General features: G+C 37.5%; 1 protein-coding gene and 1 long non-coding RNA gene across 4 annotated transcripts; both read left to right on the top strand.

The window, feature by feature from the left end:
• The first annotated feature begins 431 nt into the window (after window positions 1-431).
• Window positions 432-1,974, top strand: LOC137601977 (uncharacterized). Of its 2 annotated transcripts, XR_011037120.1 has the most exons (4): window positions 507-565; window positions 646-707; window positions 1,312-1,441; window positions 1,545-1,974. It is a non-coding gene; the product is annotated as an uncharacterized lncRNA (long non-coding RNA). The 2 variants fall into 2 exon arrangements; XR_011037119.1 differs by lacking the exon at window positions 646-707 and having other exon boundaries at window positions 432-565.
• Window positions 1,975-4,716: 2,742 nt separating this feature from the next.
• Window positions 4,717-14,371, top strand: snx27b (sorting nexin 27b). Of its 2 annotated transcripts, none has more exons than XM_068323810.1 (13): window positions 4,717-5,135; window positions 8,211-8,442; window positions 8,557-8,749; window positions 8,982-9,046; window positions 9,131-9,235; window positions 9,353-9,431; window positions 10,022-10,185; window positions 10,387-10,476; window positions 10,778-10,927; window positions 11,016-11,144; window positions 11,698-11,757; window positions 11,848-11,910; window positions 12,027-14,371. In XM_068323810.1, exons 1-13 carry the CDS (start codon window positions 4,795-4,797, stop codon window positions 12,069-12,071), a joined length of 1,716 nt encoding a protein of 571 aa, XP_068179911.1. In that variant the 5' UTR covers window positions 4,717-4,794; the 3' UTR covers window positions 12,072-14,371. The 2 variants fall into 2 exon arrangements, with proteins under 2 accessions (XP_068179911.1, XP_068179910.1); XM_068323809.1 differs by having other exon boundaries at window positions 11,848-11,896.
• Window positions 14,372-14,831: the final 460 nt, after the last annotated feature.

Raw genomic sequence — 14,831 nt, forward strand, 5'->3', positions numbered from 1 at the left:
AGGTTACCTTGGGTTACTGTATCATCATTGTTATCATTGCTATTGTCTGTGTTATTAATAATAATTATTTTTTTGATCACTAAACACATAATTTGAGATATTTTGTCTATTACAATAGATATTATTGTTACAGTGGTTGCAATCCACCTATACTCCTCATCTTTCTTCCATCTCTCTCAATCTATCTCCCAATTTTTGACTCTCTCCTTCTCTATTCTCTATATAATCACATCATTGCTGACACTCCTTACATCCAAATCTTCTTTATATTCTTTGTCTAGGCCTGTGAGCGAGCAGAAAAAACAGACACCACTGAAGATAGAGAAGAAAACACACTACTAGAGGTAATAATCAACATAAACATTCTTTGCTCAGGCAAAAAGTTTTGACTTTCATAAAAGAAGAACAGAAGAAGTGGAGAGGATCAGGGAGAACTCAACATGAAACTGGGAGGAGGCTTGGAAAAAGGGTGTGCCAACATTTATTTTAAAAGGCTTGTTTCCATGTTCTGCACTCACATTCTGTAATCTTTTGCTTCAACTATCTGGATCATCACACAATTTGGGTAAGAGGAAATATAATTTGAGATCCTTTATTAAGGTGCTGTATTAATTATTTAACTTCTCATCTATTGATTGGTGCTAGGTGAATCCACAAGTTTTTGGGTGCAGCTTCTTTCTGAAAAGTGATTTGCATTTTAATCTATGGTAAGATTATAGTAATTATAATTTGGATATAATAACACGGAGGAATAACAAAATGGTGGTGAACTATAAATAAATGATTCTGGTTTAAAAACAATAATGATAATATATTAAAAAAAACATAGGAAACCAATGAACACTTGTTTGAAAAAGTAATTAGGTTGGAAAACTGGAAACGTAGTGAGTGCAAACAGCGCAAGGCAGTGCAGGGTAAATAATATTGAAGAAAGAGAGTTGGAAGCCATACTACGTCACTCCAACATATTTTAGTAAATGCACGATTTTGCCACATCTCAAATATTTCATCACGTCTATTTTTCAAATACAATACTGGAACTGCAGTATCTTACTCATTGAAATGAATGGAATAAGTTAGAAGATAAATATTAAGTCAACGCTGAATCACCTCTATCCATAAAACAAACAAGGGAGGTTAACATGCTTTAAGAGTCCTGATCATAAAATGATGTTCAACTTTTCATTAGTTATTCCAAAGAATTGCGGTACAATCCATGGTTTTTTCCAATTTTTCAAGAAGCTTCCCTGTTTAATGATGTGAACATTTAAAAAAACACAGAGCAATATTTTCTTCCAATGTGTGTTCCAGCACAATGCCAAGGCTTGCAGAGGCAGTTGCAACCCTCAAATATGTCTTTCACGAGTATGCCGCTCGAGATGGAAATGCTAGTACTATGACCAAGAAGGAACTTTCTGAAATGCTCTGTGCTGAGATGAGCGTATGTAAAAATGATTTGGCACAATTCTAAAATAGAGCTGTGAATTCCTGTTGACATATTTTTGATGTTTTACAATGCATTTACAAAATTTTTCTTTGTTCAGACCACAAGAACAGAAGATGTGGAAAAATTCTTCAGGATGCTGGATGAAGACCAAAATGGTGTGATTGACTTCAAGGAGTTTGTCATGTTTGTAATAACACTATGCTTAATGACCTGAAGTCCTTTGACCTCTTTGGTTCAGAATTTTACTGTCTTGTTTGATTTTAACTAATTTAGTCACTAAAAAGTTCTCCAATACTTTCAACATTCAAGTGTAAGATTTTCACAAATAATCCTTTTGGTTAACTGTCCTGCTAAACTTTGATATTTAAATAAACAGAAGAATCAATAAAAACTCCAACTTCCACATGTATACCACATAAAGTCATGCTTTCTGAGAAGTACATGTTATGACTATGAGTGTGTATCAATGAATTTCAATGTCAGAGATGGCTATTAAAGAAACAGACATGACCGCTGTCTCATTTTATGTTTGTGTGGTTTATTAATTAAAAACTCAAGCATGTGACCTTCTCTGCTGCATTCCCACTTGGCAGAAATCAAAAATCTGCTTTGTCATATAAAATATTATTTTAGCAGTGAAATAGCTGATCACTCAGGGACTCCACCATAACCAAATAACCCCTCATCTATCACCATCACTCCAGTCTCTCCATCAGCCAGATGGGGACCCATACAGACGTGCAGGTTTGGACAACTGTCCAAACGGTCTGTTGGAGGACACTGATGAGTGAAACCTTTTCATCCCCAATGTTAAACAACCTTTTAGGCCTCCTTGACTTCTCACTATGGAGCCTTTTTTTAAAATAGCAGGTTTCTCTGATGGACATGTGGTAGAGGTTTTGTGTACCATCCTTCCGTCCACCCACAGCGGCGGTTATCATGCTTCAGGAGTCCTGATCATAAAATGATGGTCAAGTTTTCCTCCGCTGTGGGTGCGACCTCAGTGATGCTCATCAGGAGCCTGCTGAGAAGCTGGAGGAACCAACTCACCCCACAGCAACAGACTCCAGATGATGCTGAGCTCTTCCCGGTAGACATTTTGTCTCCTTGTTTTAATGACTATGTCAGACACGATCAGCCTCAGTGACAGCGATAGCAACAAAATGTACAGACTGACTGTTAAGTATTTGAACAACGGCAAACTCAAAGATCGGGCTGACACACTAAAACACAGCATGGAGGGTTTACTTCGGTCTGGCACCAGGTGTGAACCCTTCATGGGAGTCATTCTACAAGCCACCATTAACTGAAAAGATTGGGAGATTAACAACAGTGGATTTTACATGGTGAGGTGGACGTCAACAGTTCAATTTCAATTTTAAACCCAAATATGTCAGAAAACTGTCTCCTTGTTCTCGCAGAGAAACTGTGTTCCTGCGTTTAGAGAGTTTTTCTTTCATTTGGTCTTGCTTTTAAAAAACAATTTGCATAATCGGTTTGATTTTTTTTTTTACAGGAAAAATCAAAAAAGGAGTGTCAGATTTTAAATTTCCTTCTGGGTTCGGCAAAGATGGCAATTTATTTAAGCAGGAAACAAAAGGTTGAAGACTCATCAGACTGCAACGCAGAAGTCATTTTAATGCAATGGTAAAAACAAGAATTACAATTTCAAACTTATAAACAATTTGGATACTTTTAAAATCTTATGTTGTGTCAAAGATGTCTAATGTACTGTGTTGAGTGAAAAGTTTTCATTTAGTCTTTGCTTGGTTTAATATATGTATATTTGTTTAGTTTTTCATTATTTTCAATATTATTTATTGATTTTGTATGTGAATTATTTTTGTGTGAATCTTTTTTAATTTTGTATGTGCGTGATTCATTTGTCAATTTGTTTTTCTATGAATAAACACACTTCTAAAAAATACATTTCATTTGTTCATTTGATAGTGCAGGAGTCTTGGCTTAAATCAGTTGAATCATTGATCAAGATAATGGATTTTTTTTTTTTGGACGGATGTAGTGAAAGAGGACATGAAGGTAGTTGGTGTGAGACAAGAGGATGCAGAAGACAGGGTTGGATCGAGGCAATTAATTTGCTGTGGTGACCCCTGATGGGAAAACCTGAAAGGAGAAGAAGAAGAAGAAGAAAATGGTTTTCTTTAACCCCCCTAGTAGGTGCTGACATAACTAACTCCAACAACTTGAAGGTGTTTGCTCACTTTTTTTTTGTTTCCTTAACCCCTAACCAACTACTGTATCTCAGGGGTATCTCAGTGAATTTTTTGCAGTTTAACTTCGTCTAACTGCTAACTAGCAAGTCATTAATGCTGCCCCACTAGGGGGATATTATATCTCCAAACATTTGAACATTTTCTTTAAGTCATCTCAATTACCTGGTGATTGACTTTTCACCTAAAAAGATTCTTGAAATTACATTCTGACAACAGAAGTTGTATTGATATAAACATAAAATTAAGATAAATACAACACTCATAATTATAGGTAGTTAGGTAGGTAGGCAAAAATTGATTAGCAAAATAGGTGATTCATTTTTTGCCAGTTGCACTGTTCGCAAAGTAATTCTTGTGTACTGTAGTTCTAATTGCTGACACTTGTGGTCTCCACTCTTTTCAACTTGTGATCCAGCCAAGTCTTGACCAATGACCACATTTTAGTTTTTAGTCTTAGTCTATGAGCAGGTGTTCTCCTTTTTCCCACTAAACATTGTTCCCACCTTTGAAAGTAAAAACCAAAATATTTTGGATATATATAAAACAATATTATAAAAAATAGAAATATATTTTATTAAGAAATATATCAATCAATAATTAATCAGAAAAAACAATAGATAGATAGATAGATAGATAGATAGATAGATAGATAGATAGATAGATAGATAGATAGATAGATAGATAGATAGATAGATAGATAGATAGATATACTTTAATAATCCCGGAGGAAATTTAAACTGACTGAAGAAGCCTCTTGGATAAGAGGTGAAATATCTCGGTGGATTTATTCAAACAATATAACCACAGTAATTTTCTAGAACCCATAAACTTTCTTGGCTGCCATTGAGCGATGACTTCTGACTTTCAGATTCATTTGTAACGTTCTATTAGAGCCAATACATAAATATGGCTGCGATGTTTACTCAAAATCTAACGTGACCCACATGGAACGAATCCTGCGGCGGACTCGTGAGTCTTCGGCTTCTTTCGTCATTTTCCGTTAATCTCACTCCGTTAGCTAGCAAAGCTACGTAGCCTGCTACCATCCGCTAATGTATGAATGACATGTATCGCTAGCTGGATTGGAGTGGATGGTACAAATAGAGTAGAAAAATGGCGGATGTCGAGGGGCAAGGAGTTTGCTCGGTGGTCCCTCCGTTAACTCACTCTGTCTCTGGTACCGGCTCCGGTAGCGGAGACATAACACCGGACACTGACGGCGGGTGCCAGACCGCAGCCTCCACCGTTAACGCGACTTCGGGCCCACGACTTGTTCGAATAGTGAAGTCTGATTCTGGATATGGTTTCAATGTGCGCGGACAAGTTAGTGAAGGTGGGCAACTCCGGAGCATTAACGGGGAGCTGTACGCTCCGCTGCAGCACGTCAGCGCGGTTCTACCGGGAGGAGCCGCGGACAGAGCCGGGATTTCGAAAGGGGACAGGATTCTTGAGGTGTAAGTAGCTACTGTATTAGCCTGACCACTGCGTGTGTGCCCCCCCCCCCCCCCACAGAGTAGTGTTAGAAATCAGCCATAAACATGTGAATGTCTGTCGATGATAATCAAAGCAGGTACGACCAGTGAGCATCACTCGCTGTCTCTTAGTGGGAGCAGTGGCGACCGTCAGAGTGCCCGTGTCTATCCTACTGGTCCTGCAGGGCAGAATAGCCGTTCATCCTTGTGAAAGGAGTGTCTGTGAGAGAAGAGCTCCAGGGATCATTAGGAATTCTTGTCACACCAAAACCTATCACATCCACATCCACATCCACAGCATGGTAAATGTTCTCCACTCTTCACTGCAGGCTCTTTATTCCAAACCACATGAAGCGTCTTTACGCACGGCGTCACCTATGGCATGTTTGGGCCAAAGTAACACGGGAGCATCAAACAAAACAATTATCATCTTCAACAATGAATTTCTTGGCTGAAGATGTAAATTTGACTACTATCTGTGAGAATTATTTTTTCGCTGTAATTACAAAAGAAGTTGTTGCTGACATGTTGCTTGCTCATGTTAGACTTTGTTGCTATGGAGAGGAACGCGCTGCACACAGCTCAGCATCAGTCTAGCTTCAGTGTGCCTTTGTGGAATGAGACGATGCTCAAAGAGGGATGCCATCAGTCCACTTCTGATTGGCTTAATGCCTTAAATTCAACATTTCATTGGTTGGATTTTGCATCGTGGTCTTAGTAACGGATGGCCTGCAGTTCCTTGCAGGTTGTTGACCCATTATTTCTATGTGCTTGTGTGCAAACATATGTATGTACAGTATATGTGTTTGCCTTTTTATTTCCTCTGTGTCAGATAAGAATATAATATTAATGCCAAACCTTTGAACAAGTAACATGGTCTTATTCTTTGCACTAAATAACGGGACCTTATTAACTACATTTGAGAAAGTCTAAGGATCAGAGAAGCCAAAACAGGACTAGATGTCTATGTTGTATTTAGCTGAAGGTATGAGATTTTAACAGACTTTTCACGTTACTATTGAGCCACATTAATTACTCAATATGTGTGTATACACGTGCAGTGCCTGCATCCCAGCTGCAGCGTTATAGAGCGTCTGTTATCCTTCATTATCCTTCAATACTCCTACATTTGAAACACTGTCTCCTGAGGCTTGGATGCTGAATAATATATTATTCTTGAAAAGATTTTTTTTGAAAGGTCTTTCTTGATGATGTGTGTCATGTTGAACTTGCAGAATGGTGGTCTTCATCTTTTTTTGTTTATGTCTATATATCGTGCATTATTTTGTATCAGCATAGAGCACAAAAACAAAACTACAAACTTTAGCAGTAATACAAAAAAATAAATGCTCATCATGAATTATAAAGACAAAAGAAATGAGGACATTATTACTCACGGAGAAAGACCTGCTGACAGTGCAGGTTCAAAGGCCACTACATCATGTGCTGATTATATAGTCATAGAGCTGATGCAATAAAAGAGCTGTTGAAGTGCTGAGTCTGTGTTCTGTGTGGCAAATTTGTGTCTGTGCAATCAGATGTTGTTTACTTCAGTTTACAGAACAATATTGTCACATTAATAAAATTGAATTCTTTATTTCTATTTTTGAATCTACAGGGTATATATATTAAAAAAAACTTTTTTAAAAACATCCAGGCCTGGAAGTTTTCATCTAAAACTGATATATTTTAATTCTCACACTGTGATATGTCTTATTTCACTAGCTTCCTCATAATCTTACTTTTTCTTTTTATAGAAATGCATTTACAAACATTTTTAATATATTGCCCAAATGCTGAAACCTGTTGAATTAAAATGAACTAATAGTTAAAGTGGTAGTCTGGTCTGGTGCAGATTATGTTCCTTACTAAACACAAATCAATTTTATACTATAATAAATTCATGCTGCCCAAATATTTGAAAATAGATCAAATATAATTGAGACTGGAGATATTATCATAATTTAAGTACTCATTCAATAATGAAGGTACAAACCATTTTTGTCTCGTACTTAATGGGAAAATATGTATACAGTACTGCCCTTTAATCCATGATAGTCCAGGGAGGAACAACTGGTAGTGACAACTCATGCAGGAATGTTTGAACTCTCCAAATGTTCCAAAGGGTAAACTGCCTGCATGGAGTCCACCGATACTCGAAAAAAAAAAAAATTTTTAAGTTACACAGGTATAGGTGCTGAAGACAGTCTTTGGATATTTTGACAACAGGTACGCACCCATCATTCACCATGGTTACGGTAAACTGATAATGTTTTCTAAGATTGAATTTTAGTAATGTACTCATTGTCTGCCTTTATGCATAAGAAATGCACTATTTTCATGTGTCAAACCTATTCTTTTGTGTTGACTCTGATATTATCTAATGGTCATTTTTGTGTTGCAGTTTATGGTTTATGATATTTAATTATTTCTAGTTGTTTTGAATATCCAAGAAAGAACATACAATATTATTATTATTATTATTATTATTATTATTATTATTATTATTATTATTAACTTTATATAGCATCTTTAACAACAAAAGTTTACAAAGTGCTTTGACAAACAAGGCAAGAGCAGGATACATATGGCAACAAAGAGCCAAAACAGTGAGGTCAAATAGAAGCAGGACAACATCAAGCTAAAATTGAGGTAAAATTAAGCAAAACACACCAGAGCAAATTAAGACAGAATGGTAAAAGACATAAGAACAATCAAAGCAATAAAACTGTTCTTTTGTTTTTAATACTTAGAAACAAAAGAATAGAAGGTTAAAAAGACAACATTGCATAATGACAAAAATAAATAAAAATAAAAGTAAAAGACGACATCACATAAAGGCAAGTCTATAAAAATATCTTTCAGTATAATTTGGACCAGCACAACCGAAGTATCAGAAAGTGCCATAGGAAAGAAAAATATAATTGACATTCTTAATATTTCAATCATGATAGTGTTTGTTGAAGTTATCTGCATAAAAAAAAATGTGTAAAATGTAAATATCAATCATTTCACTGATGCAGCATTCACACATGTCTTCCTCTCTGCCTTCAACAGTAATGGCGTTAATGTGGAGGGAGCGACCCACAAGCAGGTGGTGGACCTGATCCGGGCTGGAGAGAAGGAGCTGGTGTTGGCTGTGCTGTCTGTTCCACCACAGGAGGCCGACTGCCTGGACCCCGGAGACGATGTTTCAGCTCAGTCCTGCTATGACTACTCTGACAAGCAGGCCGTCCCCATATCTGTACCAAGTTACAAACACACTGAGCTCAATCAGGAAAAGTTTGTGGTGGGTGCGCCTTTTAGATGAACACTTCAATGGCTGATTGAGAAAGAATTATGGACCAGTGAGCGAATGATCAGATTGGCGGATATCTATATCTCTGTGTACTCTCCCTCGCAGGTGTATAATGTGTACATGGCAGGCAGGCAGTTATGTTCCAAGCGTTACCGTGAGTTTGTGATCCTACACCAAAACCTTAAGAGAGACTTTACCAACTTCACATTCCCCAAGCTGCCTGGGAAATGGCCTTTTTCTCTGTCAGAGCAGCAGTTGGATGCACGACGCAGAGGCCTTGAAGAATACCTGGAAAAAGGTCAGTGCGAGAGAATGAGGTGTCAGACTCTTAGGAAGTTATTGTGATGTTACATATGCATGTGTAAATTCAGATGTTAGTGTCTTGTACTCTTTTGTTCATAAAGTCTTGCAATCGGACTTTATTAATATAAATTTTTGAGAGAAATGTGTTTTCTCCAACGTACTATCAATATACAGTTGCTACTTTATTTGTGTGTCATGTAAAAAACTCAAGTTGTTTCCTTTTGCAGTGTGCTCTGTACGGGTAATTGGAGAAAGTGATATCATGCAGGAGTTCCTCTCAGAGGCAGATGAGGTAAAATAGTAGGACCATTTTGTCTGTCATCCTGTGGTTAACTATGACTCATCACACAGCTTCTCTCTTATCCTCATGATCTAGAACTTCAACGGAGTGTCAGATGTGGAGTTGAGAATAGCCATGCCTGATAAAACCACACTCACTGTCAGAGTTCGCAAGAATGCCACTACTGACCAGGTTTATCAAGTGAGTGTATGCTGAGGACTGTGTGGTTATTTATCACCATCGTCATGTCCTTATTGGTTCCATCTCACCAGGTCCTTTTGCTTACTGTTAGTCATTCTGTGTCTGCCTCTCCTTCAGGCTGTGGTTGTGAAGCTCGGTATGGACAGAGTAACAGCCAGCTACTTTGCCCTGTTTGAGGTCATCAACCACACCTTTGGTTAGTGAAAACATGTAATTGAGTTTGTGTATGCTTCTTTTCTATGCTGAGAATGTTTTCTATTTTGGGTAAAGGAACAAATGACTAAAATATATGTCATAAGCATGAGCAACTAATCATGTTCCAACGCTATGCAATGACTGTGAGGCAACAGCACTCCCCAGTGTAACAATGTGCAGTTATTATTATTATTATTATCATTATTATTATTATTATTATTATTATTATTATTATTATTATTATCATTATGACAAAAAATAAAGCAGAGTTCCCCAAGGGCTAGTTTTATTTTAATGTCTGAAAATAAGTACTCAACAATCTGCAGCATTATGTCCTCTAATAAAAAAAACAGCTTAATAACCATACCTTTGACAGAACTGACAGAACACTCATTTCAACTGCACCTACCAATTTTGACAGAAAAGGTCAAGTCGGTCAGGCCCTGAAGGCCTCTGTGTATTGAACAAAAGTAAAAAAGCATAAATCTTTTTTTAAAATTATGATTTCACAGAACATTAAGTTTTTCAGTATATGTGAGTTTAATATTGCTCTCCTGTCTTTCATTCTGTGTCCCCTCATTTCGTCCTCAGTGCGTAAGCTTGCCCCCAACGAATTCCCTCATAAACTGTATGTACAGAATTATACCTCAGCCATCCCAGGAACCTGCTTGACCCTCCGCAAATGGCTCTTCACAACTGAAGAAGAGATTCTGCTCAATGACAACCAGCTTGCTATTAATTACTTCTTTCACCAGGTGTGTGTGTGTGTGTGTGTGTGTGTGTGTGTGTGTGTGTGTGTGTGTGTGTGTGTGTGTGTGTGTGTGTGTGTGTGTGTGTGTGTGTGTGTGTGTGTGTGTGTGTGTGTACTGTACATCTGTCTTTCTCAATGGTGTGTGTTTTGTTATCCTTTGGTGTGTTTGACGAGACACAGTTCCATAATTTTCCTGTCTTCACAGGCCATGGATGATGTGAAGAATGGTTTCATCAAAGCAGAGCAGAAATCCTACCAGCTGCAGAAGCTGGTGGAACAGAAAAAAGTGTCTATGGTCAGTCTCTCACACAGAAACACTTTGTGAAGCTCTGCCAAACTTTGTCATTTACAGAAACAGCAATGAGTGAAGTTGTCATCGCCTCTCCAACTTGTTCAGCTACATTTCACAATGTGATGTAACAAGCTGGAGTGAAAGTGACAGTTCAGGTTTGAAGTTAGCATTTGAGGTGCAAATATTTGCAAACAAAATGTAGAGTGAGAAAAAGATTCGAGTTTGTAAACAGATAGTTGCAGAATTGCATTCTGATATATAGTTTTTGAAAAAGTTATTTCTTCTTTGCATCCTTTTCTCTTAGTACATGAGTCTGTTGCGGGGTTGTGAGGGCTACAATGAAATCATATTCCCTCACTGCTCCTGTGACTCCCGGCGTAAAGGCCACGTCATCACAGCCATCAGCATTCATCACTTTAAACTACATGCCTGCACAGAGGAAGGAACGCTTGAGGCAAGTACATCAGTTTGAGTAGTCTGAGTAAACATTATTATTTATATTATGGTGGGATCAGTCTATTAAAGTGTCATTGGTGCTCCAGAACCAGGTGATTGCGTTTGACTGGGCTGAGATGCAGAGATGGGACACCGATGAAGAGGGCATGGCCTTCTGTTTTGAATATGCAAGAGGAGAGAAGAAACCACGCTGGGTCAAGATATTCACACCCTATGTGAGTATCACACACACATTATTACACATATCTTTACACACACACATACACACACAGAATCACACACACAAACACCTTGGCTTACAGTTGGTTCCAGGAGAAGCAAGAAGTCGAAAAACAACATTATTCAAATTGGCTTGTGTCCAGGCTAAACTGAAAGCAACCATCCCCAGTTCTCTACTGTATATTATTTATTATTGCATCTTCAGTAATATTTATTTAATACAGAGCTATTTTAAGCTTAAAAACATTTAAATAACGTTTTTTAATATACTGTCGTACAGAAAAAAACGTCAGTCTTTTACGTTGCCTTCTCGTCTTGTACGTTGCCTTCTCGTCTATGATATTACAAGTTTTTATTCTTATTTATTGCACAATAACATGATATTATGTACTTTTAACTTTTCTTTTTTTTAATCTAATACAAAATAGCATTGTCATCTTGTTGAAGTATTTGAATGAAAATATGTAAATCATGTCAGTGTTATTTTTAAAATCACTATCTAAATCCTATTTTCTCTTTTGGTAATTGCTTTGCGTGGCCTGTGTTCAGTTTAACTACATGCATGAGTGCTTCGAGAGGGTCTTCTGTGAGCTAAAATGGAGAAAGGAGGTAAGAACCTTCAATTAATGGACTGACTTACTTTGTCAAAAGACAATTTTTGGGTCCTTTACTCTTTCTGCAATATGTGTGTTTCCTCAGGTGGAAGAGGAGGCTACAGACAAGGACAATAAGAACTGCAGTAAAGATGGTATGTGTGGCAAGGTAAGGCTTTGCCTGCCTCTGTCCAACCCATGATCCAGTAATAACATGGGGTTCTTCTTTGTTGTGATTGCTCTGATTTTGCTTGTCTTTGACATTGATTGCTGTTTTTGTTGCAGAATATTTTCCAGCTGCTGAGGCACAGAAGGGATGGAGGCACTTAGGAAGGGAGATCATTACCTCTTAACTGGACACCATTGTCTATGCTTCAGTTCAGCTCGACCCAATAACACTCAGCTATTAACCACACGGCCATCATTTCTACCCAATGAGCTACAACGTCAGAGGCTACACCTCATACATTGAAACCAACAAGCATCTGCGACTGAACAAATCCAATGAAATGAGGGATGAAAGGCTACGGACATGTGGACCAGAACTCTTGAATCCACCACATCATAATCACACATTGAGCAGAGTTCTGTCAAAAAGAAATTAGGTTTCCCGAACTAAAGTCTTGTATTCATGCAAGCCTCCTTCTGACTTGTAAATGAGACCTAGGTTTTACGCTTTTGCTGAATGGAAATGGAAAAATCAGTGGACAAAAAAGGGAACATGAAAGCTCTTATTGCTTGTAAAGGTAGGGGGTATGCATGATTGTTGATACTGACAGCTGACCACAGGAAGACATCTTTCCATTTGTTAGCAGAGCAGCAGAGTCATCTTTGTCTTTTTCGTCAATAGTTTGTGTGCAAGCATTTATAAATGTTAAACGTAGGTGCATTGGGCCTCCAGTAGACTAGGGAGCGACTACAAGAAGGCCCTTCTGATGTAAGTCCCGGTCTTGTTAAATCACATTCATACATTTTCAGCTGTTTACCATTTAATTTTCATTCATAAAAGACAACTATCAGTGTTGTTATGTGGTGAGTAAAAGAGGGACTTTGTAGGGTCATTGGAAGCCTTTTGTGTATAAGATAAGAGAAATAAGATAATCCTTTATTCTTCCCACAGTGGGGGAAATTTACACTACACTACAAAGAACAGACAGAAAGGAATTAGCATGAACAGGAACAAATCAAATTTTAGACTTATGTTGCACTTTATCCAACAGTATTAACACATGTGGGAGATATAGACTAAAAAGCAGATAGCTGCCTTAATAGTCTTACTGTCCACACTGAGTTTACATCCAGTTTTGACTGACTGACCACAAACAATAAGATAACAAACCGCACCATCAAACTGTGTGTCCAGAGGCTTGTGTGAAACATTTCTGTATTAATAGTATTATGTGAACATTTGGCCATTGCCAAGCAGCAGACTGACTGGACTCAGTCGTGTTTTGGTGCGTATTACCCACGTAAGACAGCAGGGGTCCTTATCTCGCTGGGCTATTTTGCAAGCAGTGATTTACTGTGTTTCTTTGAACTCCCACAGGATCTATAATAGCCTTGTATTTGAAATAACTGTAGCCCATCATTGTCTGTACTGTTAAACTCACACACTTTTAATTCGAGATGTGTGGGAGGAGGATTTTCTAGAGAAAATGGTTGATAGGGCCCGTCATCAAGTTGATGGATATGAAAATAACTGCAGATTCACTAAAAGTCTTAACAGTAACTTAACATGAACGTGTATGGTCAGTAAAATATACTCAGAGTAATTAAATGTCCTCCTAACTGAGCCCAGGTAGCATTAAAATTAATTAATACAATGAAATGAAATGATAATGTAATTGTCAATTCATTTCAATTGGTCTGATGAGAAAAACACATTTTTTAAAAAAATATTTATTTATGAAAGTTATATGTTCAGTTGCTACTAATATTTTCAAGATGAGTTTGAGCTTTGTACTAAATCAAACTTTTGAGGGCTAAGATGGTGTCCAAAAATAAGGCTTTGCACTTAAGATATATCAATACCAGTAAATTAAAGTATCCAACATTATTCTACTAATAATACTATTGTTTTGTCATCTACAAACAGGTTGAGTCAACAAAATCAAATTTAAAATCAAGATTAGCATCTTCAAAATACCAATAAGGCTAATATTAATGCTGCTGTCCGCAAACCCAATCTTGGTGATGAATTGGCTTCAGTGGACCTTGGTGGGGGTACAAATGGAATTTAATTGAAAGTATTGAACCTTGAATTGAATTTGAATGTGCAATCTCAAATGCCTAATACATTTCTCAGCATATTTGTCTGTTGACTGAACCGTCTGATGTGTTTGTCTGTCATGACCTGATCTGCCCACCTCCCAACGTGTGCTCACCAATCCTTTTTTTTTTCTGACTAAACTGTGGTGTCATTAGCATATATATTTCAGATGCAATGTTAATTGTCTGTTTTGATTTGGGGGGGGTTTCTCCATTTACGGTTTATTTTTCAGAACTACACTTAGAGTGGAGATTGACAACTTTCAGATTCTGCACCCTGTTGAAATGTAAAATTTAAAATAAAATATTTGGTTACATCACTTACTATAATAAATTGTAACATATTCTTTTAAATAAAGTGATTTATTGATGCAAATGTACTTTTTGGTGTGTTTGTGTGTAGTGTGAGCAGAGAAAGATCTAATGGAGATGACTTCATGCACCCTCTCACACACTATGTGACAACATGTTTTCCTCTCTTCCTCCTTCCTGCATTGCGCTCCTCTTCTTTCCCACTCCAACATCCTTTAATGAGATCTGGGAGACAATTACCCAACAGGCAATGAAATGGCTATCCTATATTGATCTGCAGTGTGTGTCCTGCGCACATTAATTAATATCTATTGATTGTTGGATGTAGGGGATTGTCTTTGTGAACATCTGAATTTTATAAAGCAAACTGGGGTCGTGTCCTAAGATGTCTTGCACATGGCTAGACTTAATCGGTGTTGATCTGTTTCACTTCACACCCTGATCGTGTGATGGGAGAGATAGCTCAAAGAATAATTTAAATAAAGAATTACATTCAAACATACAAAACCA

This window comes from Antennarius striatus, chromosome 9, assembly GCF_040054535.1.
Source record: "Antennarius striatus isolate MH-2024 chromosome 9, ASM4005453v1, whole genome shotgun sequence".
NCBI lineage: Eukaryota > Metazoa > Chordata > Actinopteri > Lophiiformes > Antennariidae > Antennarius > Antennarius striatus.

What these genes read in the sequence shown, in the direction of transcription:
- snx27b (XM_068323809.1), top strand. Translation starts at nt 4,795, where the DNA reads ATGGCGGATGTCGAGGGGCAAGGAGTTTGCTCGGTGGTCCCTCCGTTA. An exon ending in GGGGACAGGATTCTTGAGGT is followed by an intron (nt 5,136 to 8,210) that starts GTAAGTAGCTAC and finishes TGCCTTCAACAG; the next exon opens with TAATGGCGTTAATGTGGAGG. An exon ending in TCAATCAGGAAAAGTTTGTG is followed by an intron (nt 8,443 to 8,556) that starts GTGGGTGCGCCT and finishes TCTCCCTCGCAG; the next exon opens with GTGTATAATGTGTACATGGC.